This window comes from Pinus tabuliformis, chromosome J (genome assembly GCF_031772625.1).
Source record: "Pinus tabuliformis cultivar Carrire ecotype Pingquan chromosome J, CPIR1, whole genome shotgun sequence".
Taxonomy (NCBI): domain Eukaryota; kingdom Viridiplantae; phylum Streptophyta; class Pinopsida; order Pinales; family Pinaceae; genus Pinus; species Pinus tabuliformis.
In genome coordinates this window covers 1,190,878,188-1,190,897,466 of record NC_142295.1, presented here as the reverse complement: position 1 = coordinate 1,190,897,466, position 19,279 = coordinate 1,190,878,188, and the positions used below count along the sequence as shown (strand labels likewise).

Here is a 19,279-nt window from a genome sequence, read left to right as displayed (position 1 = left end):
GATGCCATAGACAAGTGTCTGAACAGTGAAGCCATACAAATTCACTTCTTAAGTTTGAAACCAAGTTGTCATGTCATCACAACTCCCATGCAAGTCATAATTCTCATATTTGATCCAGATTAGCTTAAGAACAAAATGAACAACAGCATTAATACCAAAAAAGAAAGACAAAGATACAGTGAAAACTAAATTCTATTATTCAAAGAACAGTGAAAAACATTGTACAAACACGATGGCTGGAATGGTGGTAGCTATCTCTGAGAACACGAAACTTGCCCAATCCTTAAACAATGTATCTTCAAACACATGATTCCATCCACACAAAGGTATAGACTATAGATTACTTAGTGCAGAGAGTCATCGTTCATCAACACTCTGCATTCATTGTGATTCCCATATTATTTTGACTCAAACTCTTGATATCACCAAGCTTGGGCCGCCTCAACGTCTCTGTCAGCAATTCAATAAATAAGAAACCATCCCCTTAGGTATAGCAATTCTAGCCCCAAGGGTTAGCTCGAATGGTAATTTCTTTTGTGCTAAATACATAGTCTCGGGATCACGTCTCATCAGGTCCTTCCATCCAAAATTCCCAAGAAACAAGGACGAGAACTCTGTGATGACTGGCATGGTACCAGCAGCCCCCATTTTTCACTTAAGTATGTAAGGATTGTGTGAGATTATTTCCTCAGAGATAAATATGCACATCATTCTCCTTGGTCATCCATGGCTCCATAACATGTCAACTATCACTTCCAAATTCTCAAGGGACAATTCTTCCATGATAGAAGAATTGACTTTGTAAAGAAATATCCCAAATCCTTTAGCCACTATACTGCCCCAGGGCCCAAAGTCTTTGGTTAATACTAATAATAATAATAATCTAATTCTAAGTTCACAGCCAAGCCAAATAACAAATTGGTGTAAGAGAATCCCTTGTATGTGGGACAAAAGATGGCCCTTCATGCAACAATTTGACAGCTAAAATCTATGAAGGTGTACATACTCTACCCCCTCTAGATTTGAACGTGTAACCTCCTAGGAGGAAACACATGTTCTTAACAATTATGCCCACTCTAAATCACAGGATTCGTCAAACTCCTAAGTTGAAATTTGAGATTTGGCGAACCCCAAGGAAAAAAAGAAGTTCGTTTCAATTTGGTCAATGATTCATTCACGTTTTATGCCAGTGGCTATCTGCGTGTTGTGTGCTTTCTCTATACCACCAACTGGACCAATTACAACCCTCAGGTCTCATTGTTGCATTGAGATGTTGTGTGATTTGCCGCAATCAAGCTACTGTTGACTCCCTTCTGTTGTGTATGGTTTGCATGGTGCAGGTCTCATTGTTGTATTGTGACATTGTGTGATTTGCTGCAATCAAGTGACTGGTAACTTCCTAATTGTGATGATGGGTGACTAATTAAGATTACAATTCTTAACACATGATGTGATTTCTTGCTAGATAGGGTCAAATTATCACAACTCAGGTCGCTGTTCACAACCATGATCCACCCAAAAGTGAACTGTATTTAACCGAGAGGCTGTATAATGTATTTAATTGAGTGGGAAGATAAATAGATTATGCAAAACCCGACAACAAGCAGCCATGGAATGACATGGTGGTTAGTTATATTTTTTATATTTTCATATTATAATTATTATCTATACTTTATATTATAAATTAGAATATATATTAATAAATCAACAATAAATATTATATATTTTTATATAGTTATAAGTTATTAATAAAAGTTATAGTTTTTATATATAAATCAAAATCATATTTAATTATAAATGAATAATAAATATTAATAAAATATTTATTAATAAAATATTTATATATTTATATGTATTAAAAAATTATATATGGTTATAAGTTAATAATAAAATTCAAACTTGAATTCGAACCTGAACCATGTGACATAGGGCCCACTTAATGTTTGTCCCATCAATCCATATACGCATTATACTACATCACTCTCAAATTTCAATAGAACTCCTCTCTCCAAGAGGAGGGAACAAGAGATTTCATTTCAGTAAGGCCCGACTTGTATACGCTCAAACCTTTCCTTCCCATATGGTGGCAATCCACAAGGTTCACCCATCATTGTAATCCCTTAATTACTTTGCAAATGACAAGGCCCTCTTATGATTCCTCAAAGCCTGAGAGAAGCAACTTCCCACATCCCATCACATTGATTTTCCAAGAACCTACCACCTTTTGAGTTTTCCATAGTGATGTTGTCAATATCCCTCCATTGCCTCAAATGAAACTATTACCACAAAATCTAGCAAACCAATGCAAACCCACACTAGGCACTCTAGGTCCACAGCAACAATGAGATCAACCACCATTGTCACCATAGTGGTTGTTCCCCTGTTGTTTTGTGGTTGGATGTCATCCCCACAAAGGAGGCTTCACCAACAAGCCTCAAAGATTAAGTAATCAAAGGAATCCCAAGCCAAATACCCTCCTAGGAACCTGTTAATTAGACACCACAAAAATGTATTCTATAAGGTAGGGCTCCAGGTGAAAATTAGGCAGAAATTTCAAAGAACCTATGGCTAGGTGTAGAGGGCTGAGATAAGTCCAAAAGATGCTCAAATAGATTCCAAACACATGCTACCATTAATTAAACAACTGCTATTATAAATTAGAGTTTAAAATAAAGACATTTTAGAGCATGCAAAATTTATGGCAGCAGCAATAAAAATTTCCTATATCTGATGACAGACAATAAAAAATCAAAGGCTATGAAATAGATCAACAAGAGAAAGGCTAAAGCAAATTTTCAATTGTTGAAATGTACAAAACAGCTCGGAAGCCCTAGACATTAGCCCTATTATTATGGCTGAAAATGCATAAAAAATGATACTTTTCCTTTTCAAATTAATTGGTGCCAACTCTAACCCTGGGTATATGATATTTAAGGTGTTTTATTATATTTAAGGTAGATTTTGCAAAATCCTAACCCTAGTTTACCACAAAAAATAAGAAAAGAAAATTTAAAGAAGATTGACACACAGTGACTAGTGCCTTCAATCAATTGGGTGTGCAGTCAAAAGGATGAGGTCAAAGGTGGAAGACTTTGGATGGTGGGAGTAAGTGAGGAAAATTTCTCAGTCTAAGTTCTAACCCTAGCAACTTTCAAAATTACAAAATTCATATGCAAGTTGGATATAAGTTCATAATTTTTTGGCAAAAGAATATGTTGTTCTACCATATTATAAGGCTTAGATTAGGTAGTCTCACCAAAATCAGGTGGTGTTGACTTATTTCCCTAGAGGATCAAGCTAGATGCAAATGCTAGACAAGAGAGAAAGGGTGCTACTAATGATGAGGATCCCAATATAGGCGATGGTGGAACATTGTTTGTCATTTAAGTATTCTTGCTCATTTATTCTAATGGTATCTTTCAAAGTTTCAATAATTTTTTAAAAGCATGGTTTGGAATCTTTATAATATAATTTTTCATTAAAAGTTAATATTTTATGTATTTTTTAGTAAATCGAATCACTGAAATCAGACCAATCATAATCAATCCGAGTTTGAGTTCACCCTCAACCAACTCTGAGTCTAAGTCTGTGTTTTAAAACATTGCCTAGTTCTAACTACTAATCAATGTTTTTAATTGTATTATTCATGTTTATGGTGAATTACAATTTTTTTAATATTTATTATTTTCTATCTACCTGATATCCATCTATATATTATTTCCATCCCTAACCCCCCCATCTCCTAAAAATTTTGGGGATGTGATTGTTGGCATTATGGCTAATGTGTTTTCCTTGATGGCAACCTACTTGATAAAGATGTCAACGGTTGTGATAATATGATGATTATGGAACTCATGCATATTGGTACAGATGTTACATAGGATATGGACAAACAAATAGCAACTTAGTTACATATGGATGACAAAAGTAAAGTTTGAGAAAGTATACGCAGTTCTTATGATGAAGGGCCACATACATATGCAGGTCCTGTGAGTAAAAGTCGCGTACAAAATCCGAACCATGGAAATCTAGATACCAAGGGTCATTATCGTGGTATTGGCCCTGTCACCACTCAAACTAGCAGGGGTCTTAAAGGGAATCCTAAAGAGGCAACTGCTAGGACAAGGAAAACAATGGAAACTTAGCCCACTGTCACATTAGCTAAGGCTCCCTACTCTTTACAAACTTTCACTGACGGTAGGAGACCCAATATGAGGACTCACTCACAAAAAATATATCAATGCAATGGATAAGAAGTGATTCCAATCACCATTTCCAAGGAGAAACTCAAAATTAGGGCTTGCTTGCTTTGTAAGCAAGGTGTAGGGTTTTTCTAGGAAAGGTTGATGCATATTTGAGGGTTAGTTTTAGGGAGTATGGCATGCAATGGAGCTTCCTATTCCTCAAAATCCTTATGGAACTTGGATTCCTAAGTGATCCTTGAAAAGTTAGCTTTGATAGGAAACGAGGCCACACGAGACCAAATGGACCCCAGGTTAGGTCAAGGGGGGAGGGTTTAGCAACCAATGATGAGCTTGAAAGAAAAAAATTCAATGAAATTTGGCACAACGATCCCTATGAGGTAACTAGCTTAAGGAAAACCAAGGACAAGAATTGGTTTTTGAGCTAGGGCTTGCGATATCTCAAAATCCCACCATCGAAATCTCATGAAATTTGGAGGGCTTCTTGAGGACACACTAGCCACTGGCATGATTGTGGAAGCTAAATATCCACAAGTATTTTGGACACCTTGCATTGTCCATTCCTTGAATTTAGCACTTAAATCCAGTGTTTTACAAAACGGCCGAATCGACTCCGACTCGGCCGAGTCGAACCGAGTCAAAGGCCTGGGGAGTGACTCGGCCAGCTACCCGGTTCGGTTGACCGAGTCACATATGACTCGGCCGAGTCATCCAATGACTCGGCCGAGTCATATGTGACTCGGTCAACCCGGCCGGGTAGCTGGCCGAGTCACTCCCCAAATCACAATATAAGTGTTATGAGTCAAGACGGTTTAGTGCTAACTAGCATTTGGGCTAAGATTATCCCTGTAGCAGTGCTTGAGCCTTGAACTTATATAACATTAATACCGGTTAACTGAATTTGGGTTGGGACTGTACTTACGTGTGGAATCTGTGGATATTTCTTCGAAATTCGATTTCAGATGTTTAATACTGTGTTTTTTTCAATATATTTATTTTTGGATTTCGTCGCTTCATTTCATTACACTTAGCTGTATCCAAGTTAGAGATGCCTGAGCCATTCCTTTTGATGTAGGGCTATTTCTTGGTGTTTTGCCTGTTTCTCTGACCACTTCTCTTCTTGTACACATGTTTACACAATTTATTTCTTATTTATTTTCAATCTCTTATAACCACAGTCAAGGTCCAGAAATGCATTTGTATGTTCAGTAATACCTTTTGTTAAATACATCGGGCCAGAATTTGGTTTCTGCAAGAAAAAATCTCCTGTTACAACAAAAGAACTCAATAGTTTCCATGTCAGAAGTTTCAGTTTGATGTGATTCTTCCTCTCAAGCAGTTGAAACTTATTTCTACAGTTATCTCAATGGATACCTGTGGCATGCTATGCTGCTTCTTTGACATGTCAACTTTTACATGTTGCTGTAGGATGAAGAGTCACCAACAAAACTGTTAATGCAAACATTGTCATAACCTCAACAGAACTCATACTTAGCATGTGCAATGAACATGGAGATTCAAGCATTTTATGTGACTGCTCAAGATTATAGTTCCAGGTAGCTTCAATGGAGCCACAAATACTTCATAATACATATGTGGTCTAGAAGAAAGGGCCAAGCACCTTCAATAAATTCCAAAACTGTCTTCACCCACTGTGTGTTTGGAAACATGAATGAAAATCTTTAAAATTATGTTTAAAATATTTAAAATTATGTTTTTTTTATAAAAAAAATAAATATTTAATGTATTTACTATTTTTTACAACGACCGAGTCATTGAAATCGAGCCGGCCGAGTCGGAGTCCGAGTCGGAGTCGATCCTCGGCCGAGTCCGAGTCCGAGTCCGAGTTGTAAAACACTGCTTAAATCTATTGCTTCTGATGTGATTTGGATTGGAAGTATTATTGAGGATGCACGGTATATCCACAACTTTGTACAAAATCATACAAATGCCCTCACAATCTACAAGGAGTACACCAATATATCATTATTGAAGATTGCAGATACACGGTTTGACTCTTCATTCATCATGTTGAAGAGGTTGAGGGAGGTCAAGACCACTCTTGGAGCCATGGTTATTTCAAAGTTTTGGTCTTTTTGGAGGAACACAGATCAAGCAGCCTCAAAAAGAGTGAAGGACACAGTGTTAGATGATGCTTGGTGGGAGAGGGTATATCCACTTATTAAGATCATGGACCTTATCATTGCTTTGCTATGATTTGTAGATAAAAACCATTATTTTACAGAGTGAGTGCCCCGAGTATGAGATCATCAAAGGCCTTCTTCACCACCATACAGGATATTCTTGTCAGTAGATGGGACAAGAATTGCACACCTTTGCATTGTTTGGCTCACTCATTGAACCCAAAATACTATAGCCATAAGTGGTTGAATGGTGGACCGTCCCACAGATTCCCTCCTCACATGGATGGTGAAATATCACAAGGGAGGACGGATGCATTGAGGTGGATTTTTCACGATAGAGCATCCCTTGATGAGGTGGAGGATGCCTTTGCAGAGTTTTCCACTGGCACTGGTCGATTTGCAGGATATGATGTGATTAGAGACAGGGGGGCTAAGAAGCCCTATTCTTGGTGGGCAACTCATGCAGCAACAACCCGTCATTTACAACAATTGGCCATGAGGCTCATCTCTCAGGTGACTTCATCTTCTTGCTGCGAGAGGAATTGGAGCACATATGGGAATTTCTATAGTGTGAAGAAGAGCAGGCTTGAGCGGTCCATGGCAGAGACAATGGTGTATGTGCACACCAACCTTCATCTTATTTACAAGTAGAGGGATGAGTGGTTGAAGGGAAAGACAAAGATGTGGGATGACTTTCCTGATGATATGGGTTTGGACAGCAATGTTGAGTTGGCATTGGCCAACTTGGATCTTAATGAGCCAGTGCTAGAGCCTGCTACTTTTAATGATGGTGATACTGTTGAGGGGTCATCCTCCACACCAATAGATGCAGAGATGACATTGGATATAGAGGAGGAGGATGCAGTAGAGGAGAGCAGTGGTGACCATGATGATGACAGTGATGTTGATTTTGATGATGATGATTGATGACTCATGAGCTACCTACTGCCTTGAGGCTTGTAGTTGTTTTGTATTTGCTATTTCTATTTGCCATTGGCATTGCTACTACCTATGTAACACATTTTGATTTTGATGACTTAATGAGAAAATTGCAGTTTCTTGTCTTTCTCCTATTGGATCATTGATGAATCTGTCACAATTGTATTTGTATGCATAATGTTACTTTGTAAAACTTACAAATTTTGAATTTACAATGTAGAATCTAGATCTATGTTTGAATTTGTATTATAAATGAGAACTTGTGTAAGAAATATCTAATTTTTAATATATATATATATATATAATGTGTCCTATTCTAAGGGGTCTACGTGCCAATGTTGGACACTCGAATCCTTGTGTCCTGTGTGTCTCATGTCCCCGTGTCAGGTGACTTAGCAAACTAAAAGAACTTTTGTTGGATTGTCTAGTCACTTAGCCTTACTACCCATAATTGAACCTCAAAATGTGAATCAAGCAAGCAAAGATGAATGTTGGGTTAAATAAATGCTTGAAGAACTTGATCAAATAGAAAAGAACCATACATGGGAACTTGTACGAAGGCCTCATAATAAAAATGTAATTAGGACAAAGTGGGTGTTTAAGAACAAATTTGTTAATTTTAGGTATGTTCTATGCTTGGAGCAAATTTACTTCAATTTTAAATATTAGCTCAATATCAATTCCAGATTAGCAATCACATTTAGCATGATAGTAAAATGCAGATAGAACATAAACATAAATCGCAGAAAACAAGCCAAGACAAGAGGACACAAGACGTGGCGCCAAACAGGGACAAACCCCAATGTGGGGAAACCCTTGATCAATTCTTCTTATGTTCTTCAATAGTTCAGCAGAGAGAGAAATAGTACATATACATCAGAAGTCAACACTTTGACTTGTCAAAATAAGAACAGAGATCTTCTCTAAGAAGATGTCACATGAGGTAGTTGATCTGAACACAGGTGATTCCATCACCTTGTTGTACCTATCACTGTGTTGCACCATGTTGCACCATCACTAAGTTGTACCTCGTCATGTTGTACCCAACATATTGCTCTTCATCATCATGTTGCACTATGCATCACTATGTTGCGCCACTGTCACTGTGCACTATGTTGCACCATTCACTGTTGTACCCATCACTGTGCACTATGCTGCACCATTCACTGTTGTACCCATCATTGTGCACTATGTTGCACCATTCACTGTTGCACCCATCACTGTGCACTATGTTGCACCATTATATAATACAACGCTACATTGTGACCTTAGAAAAGCCTTAGCTACTTGCTATGGCTTGCAGCCTAGCAAAGCAGCAAGTTGTAACTTGTAAATTCTTTCAACAGGGCTAGATAAATCTTGGAACAAGCTTATTCATTACCTTGGTACAATGTTGTCATCTATTGTGAATTTAGCACCCCTTTACAGCATCTTGAGGCTTCAGGTTACTTCAACATTGAAACCTCTTTTATTGTGGCCAAGTGACCTTTCACTTGATGAGGTTAGGTGTTGTTCCTTACAACGGATGGGCCAGATATGACAGCGTTGTAGTCACCTTGTTTGGACTAAGAGTGAGGGTTGTACAATAGCTACAGATCAGGCATGTGGTTAGTGCAGCTAGGGTTGTGTATCTTCAACTGAGAGTGGACCTCCTTTATTGCAGATAGGGCTAGATGAAAGCCTCTTCAAACTGCAGTTTAAGGCCTTCCCTCCACAGAGTATAAGTGTCCATTCTTGCTGCGTGTACTACAGCTAGGAGACCAGATCCTCCATGACAGCATTTAGCATAAGGATGACAACGTATAGGATTTAGGCATACCTTCCATGACAGCGTATAAGATTTAAGCATCTCTTCCATGACAGCGTATAGGATTTAGGCATCCCTTCCATGACAGTGTATAGGATTTAGGGCATCCATTAGGGCAGTGTATACTCTTAGTGACTTTTCCTTCCACCAAAACCCAAATGAGTGGAGAGGAACAGATCACATGAGATGAGTGACAAGTGACTTGCCGTTGTACCTGTCACTCCTTCAATCATTATAAATGTCCCTGGAATGATTGATATCATCATCAAGTGATGTGTCCCTTCTATTCGAACACTCCTTCGCATAATGGTCGAACTTATTGCAAGCAAGGCATCTGCCTTTCCTTCCATTCTTAGATCCGGACTTCCCATTGAAGTGACCTTTAGGTAGGCCATCAGATGCATCCGCTGCACCACTCTGATAATCTTCTTTGATTTGACTTCAACCTTGGGGAATTTGAAGCGGGGTGAGGAACCCATTGAGCCTTTTGTCCTTTTCAACTGTCTTCGGTGATTGCTCTTTCACTCTTGCTTGGGCTTTGTTTTCACCTTAGCTTTGATCCCATGTTAGTTTTAGGTATGTTCTCTGCTTGGAACAAATTTACTTCAATTTTCCATATTAGCTCAATATCAATTCCAGATTAGCAATCACATTTAGCATGATAGTAAAATGCCAATAGAACATAAACATGAATCGCAAAAAACAAGCCAAGACAAGAGGACAGAAGATGTGGCGCCAGCCAAGGACAAACCCCAATATGGGGAAACCCTTGATCAATTCTTCTTATGTTCTTCAATAGTTCAGCGGAGAGAGAGATAGTACATATATATCAGAAGTCAACACTTTGACTTATCAAAATAAGAGCAGAGATCTTCTCTAAGAAGATGTCACATGAGGTAGCTGGTCTGAACACAGGTGATTCCATCACCTTGTTGTAACTATCACTGTGTTGCACCATGATGCACCATCACTAAGTTGTACCTCATCATGTTGTACCCAACATGCTACTCTTCATCATCATGTTGCACTATGCATCACTGTGCTGCACCACTGTCACTGTGCACTACGCCGCACCATTGACTATTGTACCCATCACTGTGCACTATGCTGCACCATTCACTGTTGTACCCATCACTGTGCACTATGTTGCACCATTATATAATACACGTTGCATTGTGACCTTAGGACAGCCTTAGCTGCTTGCTACGGCTTGCAGCCTAGCAAAGCAGCAAGTTGTAACTTGTAAATTCTTTCAACAGGCCTAGAAAAACCTTGGAACAAGCTTATTCATTACCTTGGTACAACATTGTCATATATTGTGAATTTCGAACCCCCTTACAACATCTTGAGGCCTTCAGTCACTTCAATGTTGAAACCTCTTTTACTGTGGCCAAGTGACCTTTCACTTGATGAGGTTAGGTGTTGTTCCTTACAGCGGATGGGCCAAATATGACAGCATTGTAGTCACCTTGTTTGGACTGAGAGTGAGGGTTGTACAATAGCTACGGATCAGGCCTATGGTTAGTGCAGCTAGGGTTGTGTATCTTCAGTTGAGAGTGGACCTCCTTTATTGCGGATAGGGCTAGATGAAAGCCTCTTCAAACTGCGGTTTAAGGCCTTCTCTTCACAGAGTATAAGTGTCCCTTCTTGCTGCGTGTACTGCGGCTAGGAGACTAGATCCTCCATGACAACGTTTAGCATAAGGATGACAGCGTATAGGATTTAGGCATCCCTTCCATGACAACGTATAGGATTTAGGGCACCATTAGGGCAGCGTATACTCTTAGTGACTTTTCCTTCCACCAAAACCCAAACGAGTGGAGAGGAAAAGATCACATGAGATGAGTGACAAATGACTTGCAAGCCACCTCCTTTTATAGTAAAACGTTGAGGATAGATGGGGGCAATTTGGTTGTTGGCCGACCTTGAGGAATTGTCCCATAACACAAATAAATTCATATCTCTATGAATACTTATCGGAATCAGATGATCTTTAGATCAATCATACACCTCTCGATGAAGGAAATCCAAGAAAAATATCAGTTGCCATGAATAAGAAGACCCACATGGAGTTTGGACCTAGTTGCCAATTTTAACAAAATGAAAATGGAAAAATAATTCGAAACAAAGCAAGACTTGTATACAAAGGCTATGCTCAACAGGAAGGGATAGACTTTGAAGAGACATTTGCACCTGTAGCTAGACTTGAAGCCATAAGAATGTTTCTTGCATTTTCCAACTTTCATAACTTTAAAGTATATCAAATGGATGTTAAATCTGCATTTTTAAATGGGGATCTAGAAGAAGTTTATATTGAACAACCTAAAGGATTCATACTTGGCAATGATAAAAATATTGTTTGCAAACTTAAGAAGGCATTGTATGGGTTAAAACAAGCTCCTCGTGCATGATATTATCATCTTGACAAGTATCTTCAGCAACAAGGATTCAAGAAAGGATCTGCAAATAGCAATTTATATATCAAATTTGACAAAGACAAAATTTTGATAGTAGTGGTTTATGTAGATGACATCATATTTGGAAGCAATGTTGAATCTATGAGTCAAGGATTTGCTTCAACTATGCAACAGGAATTTGAAATGTCTTTACTTGGTGAGCTAACATACTTTCTTGGTCTTCAAGTTCATCAAACTAAAGATGGTATCTTTCTCTCTCAAACCAAGTATCTCAAGCAAATTATGAAGAAATATGGAATTGAAGATTGCAAACCTATATGCACACCAATGGTAACAGGATATAATCTGAGCCAGAATGATGATTCTCCTATAGTTAATCAACCTGAATACAGATCTATGAGTGGCAGCTTGATTTATCTTACAGGTACAAGACTTGACATTATGCATGTAGTTGCCATAGTTGGACGATTTTCAAGAAAATCCTAAGGAAACTCATCTCAAAGCAATCAAAAGGATATTCAAGTATCTGGAAGGCACTCAAGATGTTGGTCTATGGGATCCCAAAAATGTAGACTTTGCACTTCGTGCTTACACAGATGCAGACTAGGCAGGTAATGTTGATGACTGCAAAAGTACTAATGGAGGAGCATTTTATTTGGGACCTCGCTTAGTTTCTTGCTTTAACAAGAAACAAAATGTTATTGCTTTATCAACTGCTGAAGCAGAATATGTTGTTGCCTCTTGTTGTACTCAACTTCTATGGATGATCCAAACATTGCAAGACATTCAAGTCACTTGTCCTCAACCTGTACCTATTCTCTGTGACAACACTAGTGCCATAAGTATCTCTAAAAATCCTGTCATGCACTCCAAAACTAAGCACATCCCAATCAAATACCATTTTCTTAGAGAGCAAGTGCTTGAACAAAAAGTCAAGTTGGAATATGTTCCTTCAAAGGAACAAGTTGCAGATTTATTTACCAAGCCTCTTCCACGTGATTCCTTTGAATATCTCAGACAGAAATTAGGAATGATTCTTGCCTCTTCACTCTGCTAATTGTTCTAATAGGCATGTCATGTTCAGGAGGAACTGTAGCTGTAATCACTAATAGTTTACTTTTTGTATGCAGATCTTATGAAAGACAGTTGCGTGTATACGTGGTTTTAGATCAAGACAGTCGTGTATGATTCTCAGCAATGAAAAAGAAGTGGCACAAATTCAAGGGGAGCTTCTCATATGCTTCCATCAGTTATTATTGGCTTTCTAGTTCTGATATTGACTTCTTGTAGATTGTTAATACTACCCTTCTACTGCTTAGAAATGATGATTGATTCTTGATAAGGTTATGAGTTGATCTTATATTGTTGTTGTTGAAATGGTTCTTTGGTGTATTTGCTAGTTGATGAGATGGATGTGATCAGAGTTGATGGTGAGAAGTTGGCACAGGTTCAGGGGGAGCATTTATTATGCTTCTACTAGTCCATTGTTGGCATTATGGTTTCTTAAGCACTTCTCGTTGCATGGTGTCTTGCACTTGGTTAAGTTGGTTTGAAGATCTTCATGATGTTGTCGATCAGTTCTATGATTTGTGATGTTAAAGGTTCTCTTTGTTTGAACATATGTTATTGATGCATGTACATGTTGCCTATAGTGTTTGATATTGTTGCTTGAGGATTGTGGCTCTTCCTATATGTGGAGAGAGTGTGTTGACCTTGATGACATCAGGTCAAGGGGATGAGTTGCTAACAGAGCTTGATTTTACCATCTTATGCCTCTGCTACAGTTGATTAGTGATGCTTGGAGACATTGCATACTTGGTCACATATTGATGATATTGGAGAGATTGATGCTTCATTGTCTTATCTTACATAACTTCTTGATGATGAGGACATTCATGTTGTTTTCATTATGACATTTATATTGTTGTTATCAGATGATTATGTTGTAGATTCCTATACAGTGCATGATTGATGACTATCATGGTCTTGCTACCTCATTGTTGAGGTCCCCGCTTTTGGTTCTAAGTGTCATATATGTCTCTTGATGTAAAGGTCATGAAAAGACCCATGTTGTAAATCATTGTAAAATTCAATCATGAATGGGCTATTGGGATCAAGTCATGTCATGTATGTAATCCCATTATGTTGGGACATTGATGTAAAATTTGGGTCCAATATGTTGGGTGTCTAATGTAATCATGAGTCATTGGTGATAGGAAAAGTCATATTTTGTTGAGTCATAAAGTCTTGTAATCTTTTGAATATCTTCAGCAGGTTCAGCATATGCTCAAGGGGAGCATGGTCAGTATGCAGATTTCATGATTCATATTCAGCAAGGCAGACCTTCAGCGATCAGCACTACAAGGGCAGTACTTCACTCAGTCTGATTCAGCCCTTTGCCCTTGATGTCAAAGGGGGAGAGAAGACTTGGTATTTGGATAGAGGTGTTTGGAAGGAAGTCTTGGCGTTTACAGGTGTGTTTGTAGATGTTTGCAGGTGGTGTCCAAACACCAAAGTGGTTGCCATCAAATCCAAAGTGGGAGATTGTTGGCATTATGGCTAATGTGTTGTCCTTGATAAAAACCTACTTGATAAAGATGTCAACATTGTGATAACATGATTATTATGAAACTCATGCAGATTGGTACAAATGCTACAGAGGATAAGTACAAAGAAATGGCAATTCAGTTACAGAAGGATGACAAAAGTAAAGTTTGAGAAAGTATACGTGGTTCCTATGAAGAAGGGTCGCATACATACGCAGGTCTTGTGAGTAAAAGTCGTGCACAGAATCTAAACCATGGTAATCTGGATACCAAGGGTCATTACCATGGTATTGGCCCATAGTAATTAGAGCGACAACGTTCATTTGATCCCATCAACAAATACTAACAACATTACAAAAGGATTTACCTAAGGTATTGGCTAAGGCAAAAGCTATATAAAGAGATGGAGATCAAGGTGTTAAGTGTGCAAGTAAATGAGTTATTCATATGTGATTTGATCTGAAACATGTGCATTAGGGAGCAAGGAGATGGCTCTGATTTGATAGATCTGAAAGTGTAGTAAAGATAAATGAATACACTCGCTTGATCTATTTATACATGTAGCTAATAATGATAGATATTTGGTTATAATGGCGTTGTAATATGAATATGTGACAGTGAGGTTTATGGAATGGGAATTGTGTTTGCAATGAGAATTTTCAGATTTGTACGCAATTTTATTTCTAAATAGTCGCGTACATACGCAGATTTGTTTCTGGGTAATCGCGTATATATTTTGTGATGTGTTTTTCAGTATGCTAATATCTATACACGAGTGTTCCACATTTTAAGTGTATATACATTGGTCTACTTAATTACAGCCGCATATATATTCTAAGTCAGATATGGTCAAGGTTTGCAGTGTTATTTGATGATAATCATTGATGATGTCTATCCTATTTGTTGTTGTCTGTCAATGAAGTCTTGATAAGCATGATTTGTATCCCGCAATGTTGTTTGGCTCAATTGAGTTGTGGAGTGTTATATGGATCAGTTACGATGATTGGGTTTTCATGTATCTGTTGTGATTTAGTTTTTCAGTGATTCAGTCACTGACACAGTGATTCGGTTCGACAATGTTTATAGCAATCAATGATTTGAGATCTATACATAGATATTATGCAAAGGAAGCACGTATATACACAGGTTATCTTAAGAACAGTCATGTACATATTCTAAAGTTCATTTGTTCTGGTTAGATTTTGTATTAATTAGCTTTATGCTTCAGAGATTCAGTTGATTTACAAAGATTCAGTGATTCAGATTTGTGTTTCAGTATTTTAGTTTGGATATTGGTTTGGGCTTTCTGATGGTGTGGGTTCAGTATGAAAATTTGATTAAAGGTGGCCTACAGGTTGTTTGATGATCATTTGACAAGTGGATCCAGTATGAAACATTATGAAAAGTGATCCACAAGGAGATGAGGGTTACAGTCTTCAAAAAGGGGGTAGGAGCTTCCTTCTGATAGGAGCCGGTAAATGAGTTCGGGGGGTTGTAGCTCCCTTCCAATGGAGGTTGGAGAACGAGTGGGGGTTGTAGCCTCCTGCAAGTGGGTGTTTGCGTGCTGGTAAGAGTTTGCGCCAATACAAAATGTAATGAAGATATTTTTATAGAATAAGAAAAAAGAAAGAGACAACTGCAACGGTGGTTTTCTCCCACATTGGGTTTCAACCTAAAATCCTAGTGTTCTATATGTGTTGCTTATGTGTTGTGATTTATCTTTCTGCATGCTTAATGGTTAATGAATTAATAATGCAATGGTTAAGTTAACCCATTGATGGAAGTTATGACAAATTAATTTATCTGGATATACGTTGATTGCATTCACTAATCGCGTACATACATTGGTTGCATGAAGAACAGTAGCGTACAAAATTGTGAATAAGAAATTGAAAGTTAAAGTGAATTAAAAATATTGATTCACTCCCCGCCCCCCCTCTCGATATTTTTCCTAACAGTGCTCTAGCTATCCGACACACCCATCCCCAATCCCATCATTTCCCATTCTGGAAACCAATGCAACATAGCATTAGAGTCTAGACATAACATGTTAAGGCATGAAAAGTATCAATTAGCTTCTGCATATCTTAACAAAATGCCAATTTGTTATATGGGTGATTGTCTCCGCACTAGACCTAAGTTTTGTAAGTCCTCCCCCCAACACCCTTTGTGTGTTATTGTGCACATTGATGTCTAAATTTGCCCACAGGACGTAGAGCAACTGGTGATTGGGTGCATTGTTAAGCACTCCTTGTGTTAAGGTCCTAGGTTCAAAATGTTGTGGACACAAATCCAACCATGTTAAGGGTTGGTGTGGCCCAGGCCGGGTGTAATCCCCAGGTAAAATTTTGAGGACTTAGAGGCCCCTCGGTCGCGGGTTCTTAGACATGCACTAGTCCCGCAGGTCACGAACAAACTAGCAAAACCAAAAAAAAAACACATGATGTCTAAATTTACAATTATTTCACTGCATGGGGTACAAAGAGAAAGATAAGCTACCACTACTGCAGCATTATGTCAATACATAGGTCAAAACTTCTCTAGCCCATTAATGTAATACAATATAAGGTTAAATAATATTAATGTATTGTAATCTGCATCTTATAAGGAAAAGAATGATAGATAATAGTTTCAAACCAAAATAGTTTGGTTGCAACATTTGTAATTCATATCAAACTCGACTCAATCTTATCCTCTGCTTTTATTCACAATCAACATAAACAAATGATCAAGAGAAATACAAAGCATACCTATACCACAAGATTCTTCAAAGTCATCCACCTCCAAACTTTCAGGACCAATATTAGATAGAAAAGATAAAGCCTTTTCCAACTGATTTGGATTCTTAATCTGCAACAAGTACATCCCATGCTTCATATGAATATTTGTGCAGTGTTTATTTCATTACAGCATTATATCTGTTAAGATTTTTAGTAGTGCTTTTATTTTTCTTGAGACTTTTCACATGGCTAAAATCATGTTTTACACCACACATAAAATTTAGAAATGCATACTCCGAATACCTTAGATGAGATGATATACTGGAGAAGAAAGGGTCGATGTTTGAGTGCATTTGCTGGATATTTTGTTGCTACCTGTTGCAATGTTGTTACTCAGAGTTTTTATGAAAAATCTAGATCAAGATGAGATGAAGAAATACATTGTAGATATATAAACAATCAAAAAATGTTTAATGTGATATACCATGTACAGAAGATTTCCAACAGACTTGATGCACCCATCTTCCACACCTGCCTGCATGTAAGACAATTTTTAATGCGTGACTAACGGCAATCACAATCAAATCAAGCAATGCAAACAACAGGCATAGATCATGGTACATGAATATCATACAGATTTGACTTACGGTTCAGAAATTACAAAATTGCTATCTAAGATTCTAAATATCCACTTTATCATAAAAAAATTGTCAACATCCACATCATTATAGTCTTAGAGTTACAACCTTAATTCAATTTATTCTTAGAAAACTGCTTGACAACCGCGAATAATCTGTTCCTCAAGAAATGCCATTGCAAATAATAGGAAAATTCAAATTACAGAATGACAACGTAATAAGATAAGAAAGAGAACAGCAGCTCAAACACTAAAACTCCAATTTTACTCCCTACAAATTACGAAGCTGGCAAGCACTCTTTCAAAATAGGGAATAGAAGAGAATGGCCAGGAACCACCAAATGGGACACAAACAGTAAAGGGAATGTAAACAAGGAAGCAGAAAAAATGGAAGACTATAAACTCAGAAAAACATGTAGGCGGAGGAGTTTAGAATGTAGCAAAAAGTGCTTTAAACCAGATCAATGCACTTCCCTTGACAAAGAAGCAGAAAATGAACCTGGGTACCAATCTAAAGAGATGAAGTCGGGAGATAAACTAATAGCAGAATGGAAAGAAAATTAATATAACTAAGCCAGTTGGATCCAATTAAGGAGTTTTTGAGGATGTTTGACTCCTCGAGTGATCAAAAATAATGAAGATCATATCATTGAATTTGGTCCTATGAAAAAGATCTGGTAAATGAAAGATTACAGCAAAAGGCTAGAATTGTAGAATACAAAGTTATCAATGGAGGATATGATGGAATTAAGAAAATAGGGCACAGTGTATATCACTGGATGCAGGTGGGCAATAGTGGGAATTACAATTTTATGGGACCTGAAAATATCGAGGATGATCAAATTGATAGAAGGCATCTGGTGGATGGGAGCTTGGTTCAAAGTCATAAACTGCATCTTGCCCTTTATACATCTGACAGTAGGTAAGGAGAATGTTTGTATGCCTATTACCACTTGGTTTCTGTGCCTGACCATGAATAGGATATGTGTAAGTCTTCGTCGTATTGAATACCAAATTCTACAGAGTAAAGTAATCAGATAGCTAACCTGAAAGACATGTGACGCAACATTTTTGTGATACATGTTTCACTTTTAAGTTAACTGAAATGTGGAAATGCCTGAAGATTCAGAACTCATTTCCAGCTTCTATGAAATGCAGAATTGCCACATTACACACGCATGCTCATATCTATATATATTTATCAAGCTCGTTTTGTTTATTACAATTTTATTACAGAACAAATTATATTGGAGGCCAATCGATGTACGAACCTCACGAATAACATCCTTCAAATTGGAGGAGACCTTGCCATTGACTATAGCATTTTGGGCAGTCCTCTCGTCCAAGCCAATCTTAAGGAACAGCTGGAGAATCTCGCCGCTGTTGCTCTCGCTTGTCACCATTTTACTGCACAAACAAGTAAGGAGTGACGCAAAACCCTGGCAATCCTCTCAACAATGTCAACGATAGTCCTTGTCCTGAAATGCACACAATAAAGACACAGTTCCTGAAATGCAATTCCCACCTTCGTAGGGTTTTTGTAGAGAACGAGTAAATAACGTATTCCAGTAGCGAACCAAATGCCCTTTCGCACCTGATAGAGGTCCGCAACGAATATCGTAGGTGTTGAGTGAGCGGACTGTGTCTCTTCCCGTGTTTTGAACTCTGAACCACGGTATTAAACCAATGCTTGAAGCCTAGCATAAATGTCGTAGATTTTGAGATGTGATTAGGTTTTATTTGTTGGTCTCTCTGACTTGGCTTCTATGGAGTTTGACATTAGTAATTTGACTATAGGAATCTTGTTGTCCAAGTATTCCTCTTTCTTTCAATGCAATTAGCGTTTCATTTTGTGGCCTGGTGGCCT

General features: G+C 37.9%; 1 protein-coding gene across 4 annotated transcripts in view; it reads right to left on the bottom strand.

Moving 5' to 3' along the window:
- Window positions 1-19,279, bottom strand: part of OVA9 (glutamine-tRNA ligase, putative / glutaminyl-tRNA synthetase, putative / GlnRS) — a 159,808-nt gene extending 140,529 nt beyond the window's left edge. The window contains exons 1-5 of one of the 4 annotated variants that reach the window (XR_016248061.1): window positions 18,938-19,279; window positions 18,684-18,819; window positions 17,260-17,310; window positions 17,079-17,150; window positions 16,806-16,905 (exon numbers count right to left, since the gene is read on the bottom strand). Coding sequence is in view for 3 of the 4 variants with exons in the window: in XM_089379182.1 (XP_089235308.1) it covers window positions 16,806-16,905; window positions 17,079-17,150; window positions 17,260-17,310; window positions 18,684-18,819; window positions 18,938-19,116 (538 nt within the window). In the remaining variant the exon portion in view is untranslated. Of the gene's footprint in view, window positions 1-16,805; window positions 16,906-17,078; window positions 17,151-17,259; window positions 17,311-18,683; window positions 18,891-18,937 lie in introns of all 4 variants that reach the window. The other 3 variants (XM_089379183.1, XM_089379182.1, XM_089379184.1) reach the window with 3 other exon arrangements.